This window comes from Scleropages formosus, chromosome 20 (genome assembly GCF_900964775.1).
Source record: "Scleropages formosus chromosome 20, fSclFor1.1, whole genome shotgun sequence".
NCBI lineage: Eukaryota > Metazoa > Chordata > Actinopteri > Osteoglossiformes > Osteoglossidae > Scleropages > Scleropages formosus.
Window position 1 is genome coordinate 12016365 of NC_041825.1, and position 24470 is coordinate 12040834.

The 24470-nt window shown below is 39.7% G+C and overlaps 1 protein-coding gene across 2 annotated transcripts in view; it reads left to right on the forward strand.

Annotated features, from left to right (window-relative positions):
• The window catches only part of mrtfba (myocardin related transcription factor Ba), a 46476-nt gene that overhangs the window by 1776 nt on the left and 20230 nt on the right, over window positions 1-24470 (forward strand). The window contains exons 1-3 of one of the 2 annotated variants that reach the window (XM_018740573.2): window positions 1640-1692; window positions 12650-12738; window positions 23204-23422. In XM_018740573.2, coding sequence (XP_018596089.1) covers window positions 23278-23422 — 145 coding nt within the window. In that variant the 5' untranslated portion in view covers window positions 1640-1692; window positions 12650-12738; window positions 23204-23277. Of the gene's footprint in view, window positions 1-1639; window positions 1693-12649; window positions 12739-23203; window positions 23423-24470 lie in introns of those variants that run through there. The other variant, XM_018740566.2, reaches the window with a different exon arrangement.

A 24470-nucleotide genomic window follows, 5' to 3' on the forward strand; every position in this document is an offset into this window, starting at 1 on the left:
TTTTTCAGTGAGTAACAACTAATTAAATTCATCCCTTAGAGCAATAGCAAAGAAAGGAAGTTGGTTAACAATGCATTCTTTAAGCCAAACAGATGCCAGTTTGATTCCAGAGACTGGCAGCTCTTTGTATCTTTAAGAAAGGTTAACTTGAATTGCTCCAAAAATATGTAAACAGTGAAAATGTAAACTTTCTTGTCACTTTTGGTACAAGGTCCTGCTATACAAATAGAAAAGAACTTTTTCTCTCATGTATTTATTCATATTTATCTATGCACCACCTGCACATTTAAACCCCTCATTGGGAAAGAGCTCATCTGCTTCACAGTTCTTACTGAATGCCATAATGCTCATCTGATTGCATTTGGATGATGGGCGGTTTCATCAGGATTGGCTTTTGAGAATGGCACTAATGTCTCATATAAGAAGAAAGGCAGTGGAAGTGTAGGGGAGGATGACAAAGGCAGAAGATGTCTGTGGGAGTTGCTGGAATTGAATTGTTGCATTTTGGACCAGAAAAAATAATGCATGACAACCACAGTGACGGAGGACAGAAGGAATGTAAATGGTCCAGATCAACAGTAGTGGGTCCCCATAAGGCAGCAGAAATCTCAGCATGCTCCCAGTCCAGGATGGCGTGGGTCGGGCCATCAGATGGAATGGTACCGAAGGGTAAAATGAGCCAATCTAGTGGCCAGAAAGTACTCGAGTCCAGCTGCACAGATAAAATGAGAAAGTAGACATAACCACAAGAGAGCCCATTCACTGTTTTCCATAAAGGGATGATGGACATGGCAGAAGATAAGGAAAGCAGAGTGAAAATGTCCTTTGACTCTTCAGAAGGATGTAGAGCAGGAAGTGCTGGTGCCTCATTGGTCACTGTCAGTTGCTCTTAGTGTATGTCTGTCCAGTGAGTGTTTACCCTGCCTCACATCCTGTGTATCTGAGACTGTTTCCTTACACTGGACAAGTGGTTCATCTTAATGAATGAATGAATACTTTTCAGAATTTGAATTGTGCTGGTTTTCTTTGGAACTCTGAACGTTAAACTGATGCTAAAGATTGGGAGAGTCGGTATTGTAATGGTTAGACCTGCCATATTGCACTCAAAGGGCACAGGTTCAAATTCCACCTTTGGGTGTAAAATCCTTGAGCAAGATGTTTACCCTAAAAGTGCTCCAGTAAAAAAAGTACTCTGTGCTAATAAGGGTCAAGTCGTTGTACATACCTTAACTTTGCCAGTTACTTTGGGGACAAGTCTCAGCTCAGTAGATAAATGTAAATAAAGCAGCACTGTAGTACTTGAGAATGAGCGGGTCTGTTTGCAGTACCCATACCGTATGGTTTGTATATGACTACAAATTAAAGCTCACACTCTATATTGAAACAAATATATGTGTGAACCACCCTCTCCACCTCTGGACTTTGATACAAAACGTGTCAGTATGCGTAACAGTAACAGGAAGTTACAGGTCCTTCTGGATGTCAGATTAGACATCTGTCCAGCTTAACTCTTAACCCCTATTGGTAATTATGGAAGTGTGCATGAAACAGTCACTGGTTTCCTGTTCCACCAGCAAAACTCCAGAAAGATAATTTTTCTGCTTCTTACTCATTGTCTTGAATAGGTCCAACAGCAGATGCAGTGAAAAGGAAATATTTATCTCTGCTGAAGAATCTGTAATGATGTTTAAGGTAATTTGCATTGATCTGAGGAAATGGGCCAGCTGTGAAAATACATAATGAGTGCTAAATTTGATGTTTAATCTGTAATCATGCTTACTGCAAATACTAGGGAATAATTTTTTCAGAGAATATTGTTTCTGAGCAAAATTCCTTATATTTTTCAGCTTTTAATTTTTGGCTTGTATTTAATCGAGGGTTGAAGCATGTTCACTAGTGGCAGAGGGAGGAAGCATTTAATTTGGCAACATGTTTTACAAATTGGAGGCAGGAATGAAAAGAGTTGCTGTGAGAAGGTAGCCAGTATAGAGAGAGTAAACGAAATATGGAATGGCAGAGATGAAAGTGAGATGTGAAGTGCAGCAGGTGCAGATCAAATAGACTTCTTCATGAGCCTCGAGCCCAAAAATGGGTTTATAACAAGCCAGAATCCAAATTTTTTTTTTGTTGATGTTTGTTAAATACCATATGGAAAGCCATGGGAGTTTGGGTAATAACTTTGTTTTGCCAAGATACCTTTGCAATCAGACTAAGTACTTCATGAAAAAAGTTACCATTTAAATGTAATTTTAAACAATTAGTAGCTTGTTCATGGGGATGTTGCAATGGACCTAAGAGTCAATAATTGTAGAAAGTGTTCACCCTTAATCATATTTCAAAAGTTGTGCAATGAAACAGTTCCCTTTAAACATTAAAAGTACATTGAAAGCGGCATTAGGGGTTCCGGTATACTCTTGGCAGAGGTGGTAATACCTGTCCACACATTCTTTCTACCCCTTCTGAGGAATTGTGGGAGTTAATGGTTGCAAATTTACCATTACTGGAAACTTCCAAGTTGTTTGGTTTTCCTTAAATGTCCTTTTCATCCTAGGCAATTAAATTATTCTTTTTCACAAGCTGTATTTTTACCATGATTATTTGTATGTTGTGACTTCACTATTCCAGCTCAGCCGTTACATTGGAACATTAAAAGCAGCAAAATATCTAACCTGGGAGTTGTGTATAACCTCTGTATTGAACAGCAGTGCAGCATTGGGTGATGTTACACACACACACACACACACACACATACACGACTGTATATGTTACAACACCACACCCATTACTCATGTTCATCTCAGAGACTAATGTGACAGCTCACTAGAATCAGATGTTCAGACTGTTAGATACTAATCAGTTTAAAGTAAGGTGAAATGTATGTGATATCTTACTCATTAAACTTGTAGACATATGATGAAGACAGGATGTTCTCAGAGATATTTAACAATAGCTGTGTTATTTATAGCTAGCAGTGGTAACTGTTGTCATTGTTTACTACCAAAACAAGTTGGTTGCCTCATCAGTGATATTGCCTCACAATTTCAGTGGCGTGTGGAAACTTTATTTTGAAAGAGATGTTAGGATCTTTATTTGTAGGAACATACATTGTATTTCAGATATCTCCAGCTCACAGTGAATCTTATTTAGCATTTAAATGTTTAATGGTTCTACCTTCGAGAGAATGTGTAGCTGTTGAGTAAAGCTTCCAACTTCAGTCACCTTTGTGGTGACAGCAAGATGCATGGTTAGTTGTAGTGGGACATGGTGAACTGCATAGCTTTGAAAAGAAAATCAAAGCATTTAAAATAAAAGCATCGTTCCGGAGAGACATTGACAGTTTGATAGTTTGGTGGTAAATGCAGAGCAATAAACCAAGGAGGCCTTTTATGTGGATGAAGTAAACTTGTAAATTAAAATTTTTGGACTGTATTATAACAGAAATAACTCAACGTTGTAATGTCAGGTAGGGGCAACTGTGTGGTGAAAGAACAGACCCCCATAACAAAGTACACTGCCAAGACCCCTGGATCTTAGTGTACAAATTGCATGGTGGATGTGCTCTGCTCCACAAGGAGCAATGAAAGCAGAGGAGTACAGGTATGTATGTAAAATGTCTGAAAAGTGTGGCATTGGGTATTATTAGTTGTCTTTTCATTTACACATTCAAGTAAATGTGAAGAGATATGCTGTATTACTAGAGAAAATATACTGAAGAAGCTGGTTTGTAAGGATTGACTGATCACTTTGAAATTTTAAGAGGATTACTGCCATCAAGTATACTTAATATTGTGGGGGGAAAAAAAAATAATTCCATGTTCTTGAGTTTCAGAATATAGTTTCTTATTCTTGCAGCATTTTAAAGCTTAGAAACAGTCATGTAACTCATTTCATTTCAAATGATGCAACTGTTACTGCAAGGCAGCATCTGCCCAGTTTATTTCTAGCCAGTAAATTTCCTCTAGTGTTACATTCCCTCATTCTTTTCTCTCTGAAGACGTTCCATTGAAGTATGGTGAAAATCTGTGGCATGAGCCGTTCTGCACCCTTCTCTTGTGCCCTCGTTGCATTGTTGTATTGCTGATTTTGATTTTGAAGGAAATTGAATGAGCCATCTTTTAAGTACTGCAGGGACTTGCAGCTTTGGCCACCAGTCTTGGGTTGCCTGTTTCTACTCTGCACTGGATTTTTATTTATTTATTTATTTATTTATTTATAATTACGCAAAGAGTTTAACTTGCCTTTTCTTTAAAAAAAAAAAAAAAAAAATCTGTTCAGGAAATTGATTCAGTCCGCTAAACCCATTTTCACCATCTGATGACATTAGTCGGGTATATGATAAAGTATAGTCTGCCTCATTTTGTTAAATGTGTCATATTGTTTTAATGACTCATCAGCCTGGTAAATTTAAAAAAAAAAAAAAGGATTCCTCAATGTATTCAGAGCCAATTCCAGGTACCCAGGTACACCAGTGAAAATTCTAATGCCAGCTGCCTGGGCTCTTGTTGCTGGTCCAGAAAAAATAATTGTTCCCAAATATTCTAGTTGTTTTTTGTACGGCAACCTTAGTGCGATAACCACTTCTGCAAAGTTTCCTTTGGGCGATTCTTGTTGATGCTGTTTGCTTATGACTGAATGAACACGACAACTTTGTTTATCTGCAGTTGCCCTTTTCGACAGTGAGCATGAGCTAAGGCAGCCATCCATCAAATGTCTTTAGGAGATTTTGGAGTTGTTTTACCCTTGGTTCGCATCCCTTGCAAAACTTTGCTGATCTTTTTAGCCATTGTTACTTGACTGAGAAGTGCTGTTAGATGCCCAACAGTTCTAGTAGTACCTTGTTCAAAGTTGCTAAGGAGTCCTCTTCTTGTGGGGTCGCCTGCTAGTGCAGGGTACATTTTTTACTGCAGCCACACATGCCCGGTGCCCATGTGCTCTGCACACATCGCACATCGTATAGCTCAGTACACCCTGCTGTTCCTGTTTATTTTTGTGTCTACAACCTGGGATCTGGGAATCTGGGTATTTATAGAGCTTGTCTCCCATGGCGTTCTGGCTTCTGTTTTCTCAGGCTGTTGCAGTTGAGTTTACAGACATTGCTGCTGTAGAGTCCATCCCTGAAGTGTGGGTATGACAGTCACTGGTTATCGTTAAACACATTGTGTGCAGAATATACACATACATTTTCCCCCCCGCCCTTTGGACATAATGATCACTGTTCACAGTCTTCTAATTTGAAATGGGCCTCTAATCGGAAGTTTGTCAGGAAACCTTCCGTGTGAGAACTCGACTTCACTGTGCTAGTAAATGAAGTTTAGGTGGGGAGAAACAGCATCTGTAAAATGAGGATGACTGACTTAAGGTGTATGCTTTTGTGTTGTGAAAGACCAATAACTTTATGAACTACACGCAAACAGATTGTTGGTACAGCTGCATGAGTTATTGTCAGTCCAAGGGAGCCAAGAGCAGCTGGGGAAAAAATGCTGAATGGGGTGACATGTTGTTTTCTGGGACATTCTTTTTAATGCTCTAATGACTCTCTCAGGTTATTACCCTGCAACATTCCACAGATTTGTTTTCTTTCTTGAAATACAGGTCCATTCTCATTCGGTTAACAGCAGTGGTGTTTTTACATTGACACATTTAAATGGATCAAAGCGTCCATGCATAAGAGAAGTGTTTCGAGGTTATTTGTGTATAAGGCTGGTGTTTTTCTTTGAGATCCACTGCCTTTGATTTCAGAGTCCAGTGTCCCATAGGGACCTAAATCAGACCTCTTAAGTACTAGAAAAGAAGATTCATAACTTCTATCTAGAGACATGGATCACGTGTGTGTTTGTAATAGTTTAAACGTTTGTAAGAGTTAGACTAACGTATAGCAAGTTGTTGATTTTATTACTGTAGTTAACTAGCAGATTCTTTTCTTGTGAGTGGCATGTGCGACTTGATCACCTGTTAACAGGTCTTCTGTCTGCTTGATCACGTGGCTCCTTATTGTGGGAGGTTTGGGTTCCTGCTGCAGGGCTGTTTTCTTAGTTTATTTGTAGTGAGTGGTAGAGTATGAATTCCCAACCCCTCCACCCTCGTAAGGGAGAGGCTGTTTTTCTGCCGCTTATGCTGGTATTGCTCTAGTTCTGCTTCCATGCTATTTTTAGGTTTATGGCTGATTTGTTTTGTAGTGGTGGAAGAGCCAAGGGTGTGAGAGGCTATCTTATGTGTGTTTGTTTATACTCTAAGCTTCTGAAGACTGAGCTTTCTTCTTCCTGCTATGAAAGCACAATGGGGGCTTTTACCTATTCTGTTTAGCTGCATTCAAATTCTGAGGTCTTTGACCCCCCCCGCCCCACATTCAGTATGCTGCTTTGCTGTGGTTTCCCCCAGTACAGAACCGCAAGCTGATCCGAATGCGTCATGTAAAGTTTTGGGAAACATGCTTGCGTTTTCGGTGTCTTTCAGTAAATGGGACATCCTTGTATGAGTGGATATATTGTTATGATACCTTGTGGGAGAGTGCTGTACTGTGTTTTGACATGCCGCACAGCTGGACAGGAATCAGACTTTGCTAGTTAGGTCTCAGGGGGCATTCACATTAGGAGTGAAATATGGTTCCTCTTTCCCTTGGTACAGTCTGCAGTGTGCAAAAATGATACACTCCTCAACAAATAGAAATCTCAACTTCTGCTTTGCAGTACAGCATTGCCTGTTTGAAGCTAATGGTCCTAATATGGGTTTTAAATGAGTAAATGTAGTCGAACATCTAACACATTTAAATTTTACCCAGCCAATAGGAGTAGACAAAGCAATAGCAGAGACTAAACCATGTAACACAATCTCTAGGAAATGGTATTTTTGTTAGTGGTAAAACAATTGCAGTTGCACCAGTCTCTGGATTTCTCATTGTGTGTATATTTATTTACTTTCTTTGATTTTTACTTTAGAAGCTAATGGATTTAGTTACCATAAAAATACCTTATGATTCTGGGAGTAGTAGGAACAAGTTGACTAAGACTTTTTTTATGTAATCAGAAATGAATATAAAAATGATCATGGGTTTATGATTCATTGTGCAGCAAAATGTATGAAGGTCTGTTAATATGGAGTCTGCTTGCTATGGGTTGCAGAAACTGTATCCATAGGATGTGGCAAATTGCTGGGTCCACAGAGGGGTTGCTTGTTCAAAGGTTATCCAGGTGTTCAAGTGCAGAGCCATATGTGGGACAGAATGGGCATTAAGTACAGACAGTGGGATCCTAGTACTTTTTTACAGAATTTTCTGATCTAGCTTGGAATTCACTTTCCCTCTCAATGATTTTAAACTTTCCAGGCTCTGAGGCATCAATGCAGCCCCATATCATGTTGCTCTGTCAACCATGCTTCACGGCTCAGATTAAGGTTTGGTGTTATCGCAGTGTTTTTTTTCTCTAAACATAACACTGCAGTCTTTTTTTTTTTACTGAAAAAGTCTATCTGTCTCCCAGGTATTGTGCCAGTGATGAACATCCAGATGATCATCAGCAAACTTGAGATGGGTAGCAATGGTTTTCTGCATGGCATCCACCCATGAACATGACTCATATTTATTGGTTTTCTTCTTGTGGACTCTTGCCCACAAGTTCAGGAGATGCCTTTTGATCCTTAGTTGTCATTCTTGGGTTCTGAGATCCTTTGAAATCTCTTTTGAAAAGGTCATGTTGTGCTTCAACAGATCTTGTTTCTGAAGAACAGGTAATGTTTGTTTTTTTTTTTTTTAAAAAAAAAAAAAATTAAAAAACAGGGCAGGACACTTGCAACCCATACCTGTTATCTCAGTGGTTAGAAATTCTGACTCCCTTTACCCTCTTTGTTAGGGGTTCATATACTTTTCCTGCCCAAGACCTTGAACATTCAAGCAGTTTGCTCAGCAGAGTCAAGAATGTACAGTCTCGTGTGTGCTGTTCGTTGAAAAAGTGTACCTTTATCTGTTAGAGAATCCCACCACCTGCCACAGTACCCCTGAGCAAGGTACCTACCCTGAATTTTTTTCTGTGGAAAGTTACCATTAGTACAAATGGTAAATCACTGTAAGTAGCTCAACACTATGCATTTTAGAGAGATGCATCAGCTAAATGAATAAATTTAGCTGAACATCAGATCACATTTTAGAAACCATTCGTGCAGAAGTACAAATGCTGTAGTTTCGAAGTGTTTAGAAACTTCTGTCATTATATATGCATTGCAAGCTCTTCAGAGAACACCAGCATTACTTTGAGTCTGGCAGTTCACGAAGCAGTGAGGGTTGACGTCATCGAACCGTCACTCGGGCGTGCTCAAGTGAAGTAAGTGGCTAGCTGGCCGTGTTGTAACTGCATGGCTGAAGGTTCTAGACCCAAGTACAGTGCTGCAATTGCAACAGTGTTCATTTATTCCTACACTTAGCTTCTATAAACCACCAGAGGTCCATTGCCACGTGTACTTTAAAATGTCTTTGTCAGCCCCCTTGTTGAAGCTGGCTAATGTGTCACAGGGCGCATTTGATGAAGACCATCAGCTTCCAGTAAACAATGGAGGAATTCCCCAGCTAAGGCTGTGGTAGCAGGAGCTGAGTATTTGAGAAGTGTGATGAAATTATTTTGAAAGTATATTTGAACATGACAGCGGTCATTCTACCTCTAAATACTACATCTTATTGCTGGTTTGGAACATTCTGTGCCTTAAAAAAAAATAGACAAGTGAGCTGTTATGCTCTAAAACTGCTGTAGTATGCTAATTGTATATCTTGGAAACATAGGCAAGGAAGAACCAGACATGGGAGCCGTGTGGCATTGTGTTGTACGTTGCCGGAATCATTTTATCATTACATCTGTGAACCTGTGTGGTGACTTTGAACTAGACTTTTGGTCTAAGGATGATGGATGACATTAATATCGATGTCATCATGGGAAATGAACTTTTGCTGTTTCCTAGATCTGTATGTTCATTTTAAGACTGATCTAAGTCTAATCAGAGTGATCATCTTCATGCTCTTGTACTGTGGCTGTACCACAGAGTGGCTGGAGTTCCTTTTTCACTGTGCTCTATTTAGGACATGGTTTTGCATGTGTGGTTAAAGAAGCACAAAGACAGTGCTTCACATTGAGGGGCCTCTCCTAATCGCTGGTGGGACAGTCACAAAATGGGCTTTCCACACATTACATTTTCAAGCACCATCTGTTGGACAACCGATTCCATGACTCAGCTGCCATGGTGGGGTTTTGTACATTAGCAGATATCTTAAACGATTTTTATACGTCGGTGTTATGTTACACATTTTCAGCTGGCTCCTGCAGTGCTGAATGAAATTTCTTTGTAGGACGTGTTGTTAAGGAGACCTGCACTCCCATGTTGTGATGCTGTACGTGCAAGTCTGGTGGTTACATTTATTTATTTAGCAGACCCTTTTCTCCAAAGCAACTTCCAATGAACTCTACGTAGTGTCGTCAGCCCACACACCTTATTCACCAGGGTGACTTACACTGCTAGATACACTGCTTCCAGTGGGTCACTCATCCATACATCAGTGGAACACACACTCTCTCTGTCACTCACACACTATGGGGAAACTGAACAGCATGTCTTTGGACTGTGGGAGGAAACCAGAGCACCCGGACAAAATCCACGCAAACGCAGGGAGAATGGAGAACATGCAAACTCCATATGGACTGAGCGGGGATCGAACCCCATGTCCTCTCACACCACCCAGGCGCTGAGACAGCGGCGCTACTTGCTGTGCCACCATGCCACCCCAGTGCTAATTACCAGTGCTTATTACCAGTGCTTTGCCACACATGAGTTCTTTTTCTTCCACCCCCACTCCCCCCATCAAGGGAAAAGGGTATGTCCTGTGACTTGCAAGACCAATGCCAATAAAGCGAACCTTTTTGTTCTCTCCAGTAATAGCAGAGTTTGGTTGGGGTCACACTGGGTGTAAATGAAAGCATCTGCTGGTTCTGGATAATTGCCTGTTTGGGCTCCAACTGGTTTGACACTGTCTATTTTTTCTGGCTGTTACTTTATCAGTGGTCTTATTTGAAACACGTTTATGGGGTCTGCTTGCAGCTCGAAAAATGGAGGTTGTGAGTTCAAAATGAAATCTTCAGATGGCATCAAAACTAGAAGTGGTTTCAGTACTGAAAGCCTTAATCTCTCCATAAGGTAATTGATGCCAGCTGTTTGTGTCCTCTGTAGGCTGATCATGGCTCTGTACAATGAGGGGTTTCCAGAATGTACTGGAGCTCTCCACGCTGCTGTGGTGGATGTCTGTTCCTCACTTGTGGTGCATTATCTTTTCATGCTCAGATGCGCTGATAACCTAATGGAAACCATAGGTCTTACAGCATTTGATCTATAAATAAACCATGACAGGGTTGCAGTGCTGACATAAAATAGTTAATGATGCCTGATTTTTGCAGAAACACCCAAATTTTCATGGCTTGTTACGTGATTGAGCATTTTGTGCCAGCCACACCATTGTGACTGGAAATATGTCTCCTGTTTTGACATGTTTATGTACCATTTATTGCCAGTTAAGTGTCCTAAGATGAACAGGAACGTGGCATGCTTTCTCCAAAATTTTCCCTCCGTGTTTTCCTCTGATATTCAGTTTTCTGTAACAGTAGATCCTTGTATTTCCTTTCTGTGGCAGTGCAAGATGGGCACTTCCACAGCTAAAAGCCTTTCTACTTGAATTCCTTGGTGAGTGGAGACGCTTCATTGGAAATTGCCCTGCAGCCTGTATACAGGCCAGAAGTTGGTCTGGACATACATCTGCAGGCAGCCCCCTAACACCCCACCCCCAGATTTACTGTGAACTTAAAAGCGAATGGGGCGCCGTGGGCCCCCAGTGAGCAGTTACAGTACAAACATCTATTGAAAGCTGACAGCACTTAGCATGACGTCAAAGAATATCCAAGGAATGATCGTGACCGCAACCACAAAATCACAAACGAAACGGGTCTTGCTGCCCAAGAGGCATGAGCAATAAAAAGATCTTATTAGTGCAAGAAAAGAAACTCAAAAATCCCTGATGATATATTTTCAAACATGGTATATCCATTTCTCCTTGTGCCAGTGCCACCAAGGACTATGGTACTGCTGTTGTAAAATCCAGAGACTTTCAATGTTGATCATATGACACAGCATTCTGAACAATTTCTAAAGAGTTTCTATAATAAATGTCAGTAGTGATAAATGTCACCATATTAAATGCAAACGAATGTCATAAATTCATGATCCATGCTTTTCGGTGCAACAGATGTCGGAAAGAATTTGTAGGTGGTTGTATGCTGTAATCGCACTCAAGAATAGTTACTTTAGTTTTTGTTGAACAGTTGGCACAGTGTTATAGTATATAGCAGTGCTCTATACATGTAGCTAAAAAGAGCACTTGTTTAATATTGAGGTTGCTTACACCTCTGTCCTTAGATCAGTTTTATGCCTTGGAATTTTTAACTTTTCAACTGTTTGGTGACTGAAGATTCATTCGTTGGCAGTGCACATATACAGTAATTGCAAATTAGTCACTGATGGGGAAAAAGAAAAGTATTTGCATGTTCCTCAGAGACATCTGTGTATAGCACACTAAGTGGCCTGATGATGCATTCTTTTTTGGCGGTGGGGGTTCTGTCTCTTCCTCTGTACAAGGACATTTTTTTCGTGCCTAGTCCTTCACTGAAGAGCCTCTTATGTCTATGAAATCCTGTCCTACTATTGTCTTGCTTGCGTAGTGCTGCCAGCATTGAGACGACTAATTACGGTTTCCATAGCAATCTCTCGGGATGCAAACCAGCACAAAGGCTTGTCCTAGTTTACAATAAATGCGCATTATGCCTCATATTTCAAATACACAGTTTATCCTCAATGCTCTAGGTGTCACATTCTTTTTCTGCAGTAAAAGCTGGTCAGCATGAACTGAAGAACGTGTGTTTTCTACAATTGCCTGCAGAAGGGCAAACTGGAATGTTCTTCTGGTTTTGATGTTGCTGGTGGACATCATTTTACACTGTTTTCTAGTGAGCTGAGTTTCCATGGTTATATAAAAATTATGTTGCTGCATTGCAATCATAGGTTTGCGGGTTGTGTAAAGGTTAGAGCCCTTGCCTTGCAATTGGAAGTTCTTGGGTTTAATCTCAGAGGGGGCGCGGTGGCGCAGTGGGTTTGGCCAGGTCATGCTCTCTCTGGGTCTGGGGTTCCAGTCCCGCTTGGGGTGCCTTGTGACGGACTGGTGTCCCGTCCTGGGTGTGTCCCCTCCCCCTCCAGCCTTGCGCCCTGTGTTGCCGGGTTAGGCTCTGGTTCGTCGCAACACTGCGTGGGACGAGCGGCTTCAGACTGTGCGTGCGTGCGTGCGCGGGTTTAATCTCAGTCCTGCTGTAGTGCCTTTGATCAGTGTACTTTACCTGAATTGTTCTAGTAAAAATACCATACTACATAAATGGGTCATCACTGTACATTTGCTTATCTAGCATTGCAGGTCGTCTCAAGGGCATCATATAAAAAGTAATGATAATGAGAGCCATGATTCTGTGGTTCTAGATGTATTGTCATACTATTCCTGTGCTTTTACCCTAGACATGAAAACCAAGCTATGAGCCTGTTTGATGAAGAGATTAATGCTGCTTTTTCATGCTGTGTGTTTCAGATTAATCACAATGGCCTAGTGATTCTGGAAGCAGAAAGAGAAGAACTGCTTCTCCTGTCAAGTGTTCTTTTCTCATTTTCCTGTTACAGGTGAGTGCCGTTGTAGAAGTTCACAGGAAAACCACGTTGTTCTGATGCCTTGGTTGCTTCTGACCTGAAAAATCACCTAAAGAACTGTAACCCAGACACAAACACTGGAGCTCAGAGACGTCAGGGTTGAGGTTTATCTTTTGGATGACAATTTATTTGATTTTTAAGTGTCTTACTTCAAACCTAAATTTTTCCTTAGCACACTGTGTAGTTTGTTTATTTATAATTGTGCTTCCTAAAGTTCTACTGTTGTAAATGGCTGAGATACAGGAGATAGTCATATAGCTTAATGTGATTAGTAAGTCAATGGCAACATGATGACAACTAACAGTGGCCTTATAAAGACTTAAACATTAATGTGGCCTTTAAGTGCATTCAGGGACCACCAATGCATGGTATAACTTGTTTTCAATTTACATTTATTCATTTAGCAGATGATTTTCTCTAATGCGACTTACACTCTTTGTATTTTTCTCTTAGATGTATTACAGTAGCAAAAGGAGACATTTGGATGCAGGTGTGATTGTAGAGCACAGTAAATTTCACATTCCACTGTATGGACCAGTGTATATCACACAAGCAGCTGGATAAAGTTTTATCAATTATTGATTTTGGTTCATAGACTAAATGAAAGTAATGCAGTCACTCAACATATATGAAACTTGCCAGAATTTCACAAGGCATTTGTTTAAAATTTCAGAGTCTGATTAAGATTCAACTTTTGAGTACTTTCACATTTTATCTAGCAGAATCTTTAAACGCGTTTGACAGCCTGAATTCAGAAACATGACGGACTTTTTGCCTTTTACGGACAGTTATAAGTCTCACATAAGGCACTGTTGCTTTGAGAACCCCTTGATGTCTTTTTTTTTTTTAAATTAAATTTCTTATCAAACTGAATATTCCAATACATTAAAAGGACCATCTCATCTGTTCAACTCAAGTTATGGCTCTCAGATAGACTGTTGCTTCAGACTGTGTAATATTTCTATTACCTTCATTTTATTTTGTGGAAGTTGTATGTGGTTTGTTTTCTAAAGCTGAGTTTGACAGCTGATATAATTTATGCATCCAGATAACAGTATAGGGGCCGCATATTACATAGCTGTTTTTCAGGTTGTTCTTTGTAACTGCATCTTCTAATGTCTGTGTTGATATTAGGTCAGACTCTGGCCTGTTTTCTCTTATTCCCTTGAACATGCTGCCTTCTATATTTTCCAGTAAAAGCAGTATAAATGCACTTGCTCATTTGAAATACTGTTCTAAAATGAATGCTCTGTCTCAAAAGCGTCTTCTAAAATGCAGTGACCATAGTACCGGAGTTCCAGGTGCAGCACACTGTACCGTCTTACTGTTATTAATCATTTCTTCATCTTGCTCACTCAGTCAGTACACTGGGGCACATTTCCTTCTTTCTGTTCATCCCCAGCTGGGATTTATTTACAACCTTTGTTCTCCATGTTCTGGCCATTTTTCCTTGTTTTGGATGATTCGTCCTTCTTTCCTTGTAGCTTACAACTCCTCTGTGGATTGGAGTAATAGAAACTTAATGAGCATTCTTACCTATTTTGGGACAGCAGGTAATGTAGAAGTCGAGAGCTGTTGCCTTTGGACTCTGAGGTTGCAAGTTTGAATCCCACCTCCTGTTGTACTACCCTTACATTTATTCATTTAGCAGATGCTTTTCTCCAAAGCGACATACCTCTTTCAGAAAAATACAATGAGTGCATTACATCAACAGAGGGAGAGACTTGGATGCAGGCACATGATTCTAAAACACAGCGAATTTGTCACATTCTACCATATGAACCAATATACGTCACATGTGTAGCTACATGGTTTATCCATTATTCAGACATTTCTAATCAGAAAATTAAACATTTACGTCAAACGAGTAACTGCATAAAGGTGTGTCCAGTATTCAACAATTTCTAAACACAAATTTATTAAACAACATTTACACGTTTTTCATGCACTTAAGAGATCAGAGGAGAAGTGAGTCCAAAAGAGGTGAGTTTTAAGACCCTTCTTTAATGTAGAGATTCAGCAGTTCTGAGTGAGAGAGGGAGATCATTCCACCACGTTGACGTTCTACGCAGCATAGTTTCCCTTGAGCAAGGTACCTACGCATAATTGCTCCACTGAAAAATACAGAGGTGTATAAAGGGGTTTGGTTGCTTAATATTCTAAGCTGCTTTTGAGAAAAGTGTTGACTAAATGAATAAATGTAAATGGTAGTTTGGTGACCTGGTCATGAGTTGTCAGAATTACTCTTCAAACTATCACCCAGATGCTTTCCATTAGTTTTTAAACAGTAACAAGATTCTGTCAGTGGGTGTTTGTTTGGTGAGTAGTATCTATTACTTGCCAATTTTTATAGGTTCGATGGTGTTAAAATTTACCAGATCAAGTGAGAATGAATACCGGTTAGAACTTAGACTCCTGTGTTTCCAGTTTCATTAGGCAACTTTTTGAAGTTTGCATTAGGCAATGAGTAACAGTCACTCTCTGCTATAGATTTAACTGGGCAAACTGCACATTAAAAGAGAGCTTGCACTGCTTAGTTTTTTGTCAAAAAGTATATTTTGGACAGTACTCACAGCTGTAACCATTTTTATAACGATATGAAGTTTAACAGAACCTGTCATGACTCATTTTCAAATAAAAATAGTCAGCTTTCTCTTGTTCAAATTCCCCTTAACTTATTTTAAATATAGATAATGTGTATATTATTATATTATATTATATAGATACTATGTGTGTATAATATCCTTTCCTGAACCTTCCAAGCCATTAGTAATTGACTGGCACATCTTGAGTAGCGACCCAAGTCTCAGACAGGTTTTCCAGACCTGTCTCTGGTTTGCGTACAGGTGGTTTGTTAACCGACATGGCCATTTAGTATGAGCAGACATTTATGCTAAAACTGAAACCTCTTCTTCCATTGTACCACAAGGCAATTTCAGTTGCCAGAACTGTGTGTTCAATCTGGCTCAGTGTGTGTGTGTGGAGTTTTCATGTTTTACCTGTGTTACGTTGGTGTCCTCAGGGTGCTGCTGTTTCTTCCTACACCCCTTATTTTGTAGGGGCATTGATAACATTAAATTGCCCATAATATGTGCATATGTGAGTGAAGGAAGATATCTGACGGACTGGTATCCCATCCAGGGTGTGCCCTGCTTTCACACGCTTTCACGGATAGGCTCCGGACCACTGTGAAAATTCATTGGACAGGCAGTTTCTGATAATGAGTGGGTGGATAGATTAATTGATATGTTCTTATTTTTCTTTAATAAAGGAATTGCAACTGGGAAACAACATGTTTACACATGTACTTCGCAGGTTGTTCACAATATTTAGTCAGATAGCCAAAATGTCTGGATTGTAGTCTTTGTATCTCTCTAAACAGTGCATTGTAGACATGAAGTTCAGATGCTAGTGTTTCGTATACTCTGCACATTAACAATTTCGATTATGTAGCCCTGCATCTTTGCATCCTACACACTCCAGCAACACGGACCACCAGACTTTCTCACTCTTTCATTAAATCTTTTTATATTTCATAGTGCTCATTCTTACATAACATGATCCTCAGAGCCAAACTTGAGAGCATTGGCCCACTCAGCCTTCTCTGTTCCACCCCCCAGGAAGTCAACACGCTCAGAATAGAGCTCAGTGTCATGGTCAGCACTATGGACATGTTGCCGGCTCACGACCTCACTCAAGTCCAGCCGACAGTCATGGCAGGATTTTGGCTAAGCCTTTAAAAATTTGTTTACAATTATGTTAAGAGGTCAGATTCATGCATTAATGTTTTAGCAGAGTCATTCATGCTTAATGCACTTAACTCTTCTATTGTACAAAATCTGAATTCTTAGTCCGTGATCAGTCTGCGTGTGAGAAGCATTACTGACATTGCATTAAAGTTTAGAAATTTATTTGTTCAGTAATTAATCAGTAACTGCTTCTCCAGTTCAGGGTCATGGTGGTCTGGAACCTATTCTAGAAGCAGCAGGTGTGAGGCAGGGTACACCCTGGACAGGATGCCAGTTTATCACAGAGAAATTAAACATGCTTATTCACTCTTACGCAGTATTTCTCTCTCACTGTCTTACACACACGTAAAGGGGCAATTTAGAATAACAAATTCACCTGACATACATTTTTGGAAACTGGAGCACCCTTTGGAAACCTGCATAAATACTGGGAGAGGATGCAACTTCCACACAGAATGAGCTAGATTTGAACGTGCACCACCATGGGTGCATTAAAAGTTGACAGAATGCTAAAGAAAAAAAAAGGAACACAAGGTAAAGAAACTGGTACCATCGCAGCAACATTCATGTTGGTGAAAGCAGTGAAAGTGCCACTTGATTAGGAAAATGAAACAAATCCTGATTCTGTGCAGAGGGGGATAGATGAGGTTGCTAAGAATCTTCCCTGAAACCAGATTACCAGCCTGGCACATCCTCAGGCCTGGACACATCTGCTCCCTACACATGTGGTTGTTGACTGCCAGATTCTCCACCGCTGCCGTCCATCTGCCCACGTCAACTCCGCTCTACCTGCCCCTTTGAAGCTCTCGCAGCAGTGGAAAATGGGCTGAGCGTCAGAGCAAACATGGCTCTGAGTCAGCAGGGTGCAGCAGATAGTGTTGATATCAGCATGTGCCCCAGTGTTCATCATCTGCTGACAGGACCCTCTGTTTGAACTCAGCTTAAAGCAAGTGTAAGATGAAAACAAGGCTTTGAATGCGCAAGGTGCTGGCTATCATGTCGCTGCTATGAAATCCATTAAAATTTTGTTTCAACTGGCTTTTTGTGTTTTTAACAGTGCAGATTGTACTTAAAGGTACAGTTGTGAGGAGCTGCTGATTGTTGTTTAGAGGGTTGTTTTTTTTTTTTATTTTATTTTTTTTTTTTATTTATTAACCTCAAATCACTTTCATTTACCATAACCACAAGTGTACGGGTGGTGAAAATCTTCGGTGCGTTCTCTGCAGCTGTTCGGCATAAGTTACAGGTATACAGACCACAAAAAATATATAGAATAAACACCTGTACAATATGTACTGTGTGTACAGTAGTCACATAATAAAATATACAACATCCAGTGTTAGTGGTGTAGTGCGTGTGGTGGCATTATTAGTTACTTATTAAAGTTCAGTAGCCTGATGGCCTGTAAGAAGAAGCTGTCCCACAACCTGCTGGTGCGGGATTTGGTGCTGCAATACCGTCTGCCTGATGGTAGCAGCAAGAGCAGTCCATGGCTTGGGTGGCTGGAGTCTCCAATGATCCTGATGGTTGTTTGAACAGATCCTACTTGATTAAGTTCTACATTATTACATGGATGTGGCCTATAAAAGTACAGCTAAACCTAGGGCAGCAGGCTGAAAAGTAGTTAAAGGTGCTGCCTTGCACTCGAAGGAGCCGGTGTAAATTGCACCTCCTGTGTAGTACCCTTGAGCAAGGTATTTGGCCTGAATATCTCCACTAAAAATTACTCAGCTTTACTAATTGTAACACTGTAAGTCACTTTGAAGAAAAGCATCGGCAAATTAAATGTAAATTCAAACATTTTGACATTTCATGTGTCTTAAACTCATGAAAATAAGTTTGGAAGGAAAAAGTGAAATTTTATTCTCAGTTTTCAAAGCGGGAAAAATGGAATTACTGAGACCGCTGAATATAGTTTTGCAGAGGCAAAATTATGGTCCTTGCTAGAATATAAATTGTGTTCAGAAATTACTTCTGTCTTGAACAATGAATATAATGAAAGAAAATGGAGAGAACTAGTATTGGAGACCTTGAATGCAAAGGGCAGAGCTGTGAGTGTGTTGTGGAGCCAGAGTCAAGGTCTCTAAGCAACAACCACGGCCAGAATCCTCAGCGAAATATGAAGGAGTTGCATATAGGCAGATTACTACTGCATGGTTCAAACAGAAGCAAACACACTGCAAAGTTTCTAGTTGGATGGTTTTGAACATGGTGACTAAAATGAATGATCGCTGAGCAGATCTGGTAGCGATCATGTTGATGAGCCTGTCTTTAGCTATTCCTTATTCTCCGCCCCATCCCACTGGTGCTACTTTTTGTTTTTTGGCATAGTTTGAATAATTGAAATAAATGTAGAAAGCTCTAAATCTTTTTTTTTTTTTTTTTTTTTTTTTATAAAGCCTTAAGTTTCCAAAAATCTCTCAAGTCCCCATCCAAGCAGACTTTACCTGACAGCTTGCGGAAATAGACAGCATTGTGTATTTACTTGATTGTGGTCAACTATAGCCTGTGGCTTCTTCTCAATGTTCTGCATCTGGTGCTGCAGTTTTTTTTCTGGTTCCAGTTCTTTCTGGTCGTGCAGCTCTATTGTTCTGTTTGTGGAAGGGCAGAACGTTTATTGTAGCATGCCGTCTTAATAAGGAGCAAATTGTTCCCGTGAACTGTCCGTCACTCCACGCTTTTTCTGACAGGTGTATAGTCAAACTCTCATGTCAAACCTTCTATTAACAGCCATCGCTTGGGGTGTTGTGCATTAGTACAGCAAGTCCCTGTCATCTTAAAGTGCTTGTTCTCCTGCCATTTCTCTTTGAAATATATCTGTCTTTACCCAGTTACAAAGTGTGGTTATTTTATTGCAAGTTCCTCCAATAATCCTTGTATACTCATCTGTTGCTGTTTAATTTGTATTAAATTGCCTTGACCTTAAGGGAGCCCCTTAAATGTCGAGGAGAGTCAGTATAACCTTTTTATTTTGTGTTATGTTGACTTTATTATACAGAATGAGACAACACCATGGACTTGTCTTACAGAACATAGTGCAAAAGGTTTATTTTAAATGTTGTGTTACTTGATGCTGCTGTCTTCTTTGGGACACAGACAGCTTTCTATACAGCCTCTAATGGAATGATGAAAGGAATGTCCTTCCGGTATTAATGATCTCATTCCCATGGAAGTATCTCATCTGTAGTTCGAATAACGGCTAAAGCCAGATCAGTGTATTATGAGCCATAAATCTATTTTCATTAAATTTGCAAGGCATACTGTATAACTCATTTTTTGTTGCATATATATATGTATATAAACAAGTACATATATAATGTAGCTTTGGACAAACTGTGACATGAACATCTGTGCTAAAACTGTACCTTTATTTGCTGGTGTTAAAAAACCAGCTTTGAACTCATGAGCGTTTGTAAAATATGTTGTCTTGCAGTAGTTTTTTCAGGTAGACCTGGCACAAATGTTTATTCATGACAGATCCAGTTAAAAACATCTGTCAGTAGCTGTATCTCATCGAAGAGTGCTGGTTTTGGCTTTGTGCTTTTATAGAAGCGGTTCTTAACAATATAAACAGCCTTTGTTCCTCTGCCCTTGGGTCACTTTTGTAGAAGAGCATGACAACCTGGATTATGTGGTGTGGATTTTTTGTTGTTTTATGAATTACAGGAAGGCTGGATCCCACAGTGTGGTGTTTTGAACGGGAGGTGCAAAGGGCGCAATATGTAAGAATTTTCATTGTGAGATCAAGTTTGGCTACAAAAAGCTGTGGCTTTAACCCCCACAGATGTCTGTGAGATGCATCCCTGTAGATTAGTGTCCAAATCACACTTTGAAAACACTCGTGGTGTTTATTTTGCCTCCTACAGTCTTCATGACTCGCTCTGTTAGATGGCTACAGGGTATAATGAGCTTGAAAGGTAGGGATTTTTTCATGAAAATGGAGACTTCCTGCAAGCTGTTAAGTGGTTTTCTTCTCTAGATGAGACCCCAGTCCTGGAATGTTCCCCTTCCACCAATTAAACCACATTCATCTCTGTGGTACAAAGTCAACAGTGTTTGTCCTCTGTTATTCCCATCTTAATAGTTCCTCGAGCATGTGACCAGCTGAGACTGTGTTAAGTTGGAAAGTGAGCTGAAGAAAATTATTTCATTTCACTGGGTAATCGGACCGCTTCACAGCTCAGAAATCACTCTCCGGGACGCAAGTGGGTAGAATACCCAATAATCATTTTCCAGCCTGATGATTAAACCTTAATAATATAAGGAGGTGGGGATTCATTGAGGGAGTACACCACAGATAAGGTTTGACACAAGTCACGCCTGTCTAAACAAGGCATCTACAGAACCATTTTAAAAAAATATATACTTATGCATTTTTGGTTGTGTTTTTTGGAAGGTCTGAAGCGGTATTATACGGCAGTCAATATGTGTATTTAAACCACTCAATGTTTTCTTTCCAGAAATGCTGTATAGCGCTAGAAGACTGAAAAGTGTTACGTCAGTAGTGAATAAAGGTAGCTCGAACCTTGCCTTCAGACTGACAGACGAGCACTGTGGGCATCCAAATAGCCCATTGATTTTACAAGTACTTGGCACTTCTTAGCAAGTGACCATCAGCGAGGTAAAACCTTGGCACTGGCCTTGTTCTTTCGAGTGCAAGCGCACTGTGGTGACTGTCTGAGTCCACCCATGCTGAGATGTCAGCATGCTTACTCATGGAGGACTGGTACAGCAGAGGGTAATGAGCATGACAGAGATCAAGGCCATGACTGTGTCATGGCTGCATGCCTGAGAGGCTCTGTCAGACCCCAGGAGTTCTCCAAGGCCATCTGAGTCCAGGCTTTGATTGCAGAGAAGGGGCAAAAAAGAAACTGTTTTGTTGCTGGGAGTGCCTTCATTTCTGTATCTGCCGCCATCGACTTTCCCTTAGAGATTTTTAAGATGACTCTTCTGTTTCAAGTAAGTGTTTCTTCAGACTTTAATAGAAAATCAGACATTTCCCAAATCCGTTATGAATGAATAGAAAATGAAAAGCGGCAATTAAATCATTAAGCAGCAATATACACTTTCATTAGTCTTACATCTTTTAATGTGGCTGACACCCGTCCATATAGGCTTACCATTAAGTGGAGGGGAGTGGATGCTACTAGTGTCGAGCAATAAAAAAATACATGATCAGTTTGTGAAATCATAGTGGAAACTAACAATGTGTTAGATGTGAATTTACAAGCTTTAACACTAGCTACAAGTATATCGTACTTCATATATTCCATATCAAGATGTAATATTATCCAGAGTGTCTATTAAACTGAAGCACGCAGTGTATCTCTACATGGATAAAGCATAGCTCAGCAATTTTCAGGATAACTTTCACTGAAAATGGATAATAACTCTTTGAGAAAAAGGTACATTTTATGCTTCCAACTCACACATGACAAATTAGGGGAAAATTTCAATATTAGCCAACTTTTTTGTCCTATTCTGTCTTCGCTCTTTTAGATTGCTTAGATTTTGACCCGTTTGTGTCTTTTTTGGTCAGCAGCTTGTTTTGATTAACTGTAAGACCCATTAATCTCCTAATATATCTCTAGAATCCTCTGAAGGTTTAACATTTGCAGAGTATAATTTATTTTATTTTCCTGCATTGAATAAGATGTGGCTTTAAACATTCTGGAATCTTTAATTGTGTCCTTTGGTTGTTTGATTAATTCCAGCAGACCTTTGAAAATCTGCCTCTTTTGGTAAAGCTGGATGATTTATGTTGCAAATAAACATATTATCTCACCAAGCATGTTTGCTTTTTTCTCTGTATTAATATAGACTACACAAAAGTTAATGAAAGATGCTCCATACGATAAAACCTCAGTGGAAGTCTAGTGAAATCATTGTTCATCAAATGTAAAATAAGCTACTGTTAGAGAAGGTGAATGAATATAGTCATGAAAGCAATTATAGAGAAATTGTGTGGTTGGTTCGCTTCTGGTGCCATGGTTACTGTGCTGTTTACTTATATACACATTTCTTTTTTTCCCCCCTAATGTTAAACCACCATAATGACATAATCCCAGTTGTATCTTTTCCAGTATTGGATCTGGATTCTGGTTTGTTCTTTGGTTGAGTTGTTATGATTACTGGTACTTCCTAAAATGCAAAAGTACCCTCAAAATGATCATACACTTTAAGTGCATGATGGGGTTTGTATATTTTTTTTTTGGAAATTTGTGTGTAATATTGGTAATGACCATAAATGTTGTTGTTATAGAAATGCATATTGTGTATGTTGTAAATGTGTAGTAGATTTTAGTTAACATTACCTACTGTTGTACCAAATATACTGTTAATAGCTTACTGAAAAACTGTATGGTTCATACCATACCTGAGTATAGTCAGTAAGTATATAGAATATCTCTTTTATAATACACAGTACTTCATAAATAATATGCATACAAAATAATCTTGACTCTTTTGAGGAATACAGACTCTTGTGTGTGGTTTTAAAATGTCTAAATCATAGATTTAGTATGATCTAGTATATTTAGTTTAAGTATTTTAATGTTTGTAATGAACTTATGTGCAACTTGTCACTATTGACAAACTACAAAGTTACCATCCCCATAAATTGTATTTAGAAGTAGAAATACACACAAACAAAATACAGAAATATACAGATTTTTTTTTTAATTTTACAGACATTGCACTGGGCACATTGTTGACCAGCGGCCCTGTTCCTGCGGATACACCCCGACTCCTTCCCGTAGGAGAAATGGAGCCCCAGGGGTTGCTGGATGCGGAGAGTGATGTGGGGGTGCTCGTTCCCAGCCCACAGAGTGAGACGGTTACACACGAGATGGAAGAGCTGTCCTTACAGCCCAGCCAGAACCTGCCACCTCTCAATGAGCGCAAGAACGGTTAGCACTGTGCACGTGCCATTCTCATTCTCTCTCCTCGCATGTCCTTCCTGTCTGTCTCCTGGCTCTCTTCCTGTTGAATAATTGAAGTAAATGTAGAAAGCACTAAATCTTTTTTTCTTTTTTTTAAAAAAGCCTTAAGTTTCCACAAATCTCTCAAGTCCCCAGTCTACCCTTAGTAGATTGCTGGGAGCACAGTGTTGTCTGACCATTTGTGACACTGCCAAGTTTAACCCCTGTTATACACAGAGAATCTTGGCCAAGCAAGTAATTACACCAGAATAGTGTTTAGACATCAAATTTTAATTATGGCTAAATGATTCTCAGAATTTCTTTTAACCATTTCTTCTTGAATTCTCCCTTTTTCAGACATTTACAGTATTATGTGATCGATTAACAAAATAAATATCACTTGTTTTTCCAAGCAGGTGTTTCAGGAATGTATTTTTTGAAGCTGGGTTAATGATATAGGCAGCAAAGCTTTTATTATTCCTTCTGACCTTGTTGGCTTTCTTGTCGAGTTCACAAACTCCTAGTGTTCTGTATACTTCACTCTGGAGCCCTGTCTGAAAATGTTTGCTGACGTGCAGAGGATGAGAGGGCAAGGAAAGATATGTCCCAGGGGTCAGAGGTGTGAAGTAAGTTTGCACAATTCCAGGATGAGTGACATGCTGATATTTTTGTGAAGATTCAGCTGAAAGCACCCTCTGTCAGAAGTGCTGTCATCCAAATAAATCTGCTGTCTGTCATGAATGGTATGTTTGTACTTGGAAAGGGAAGCTCACCTTTTTTCCCCCACATCTAGGCTCTTTATAACACTAACCCATGCATGTGTCAATAACTGAGGCCATTTTTACATTTGTTGCATACAAAAAGGTGTGTACTTTGTAGACTTAAGCTGCCTTCTTCTCAAAGAAGCGCATTCAACATCAAAACACACATTTTTCTATCCATATCTGAAGCAGGTTCTTATAATGAAAATATGTGATTTTTGTCAAAGTTTGTCAATAGCTAAATATCTGATGATGAATAGAATATTTAATGTAAT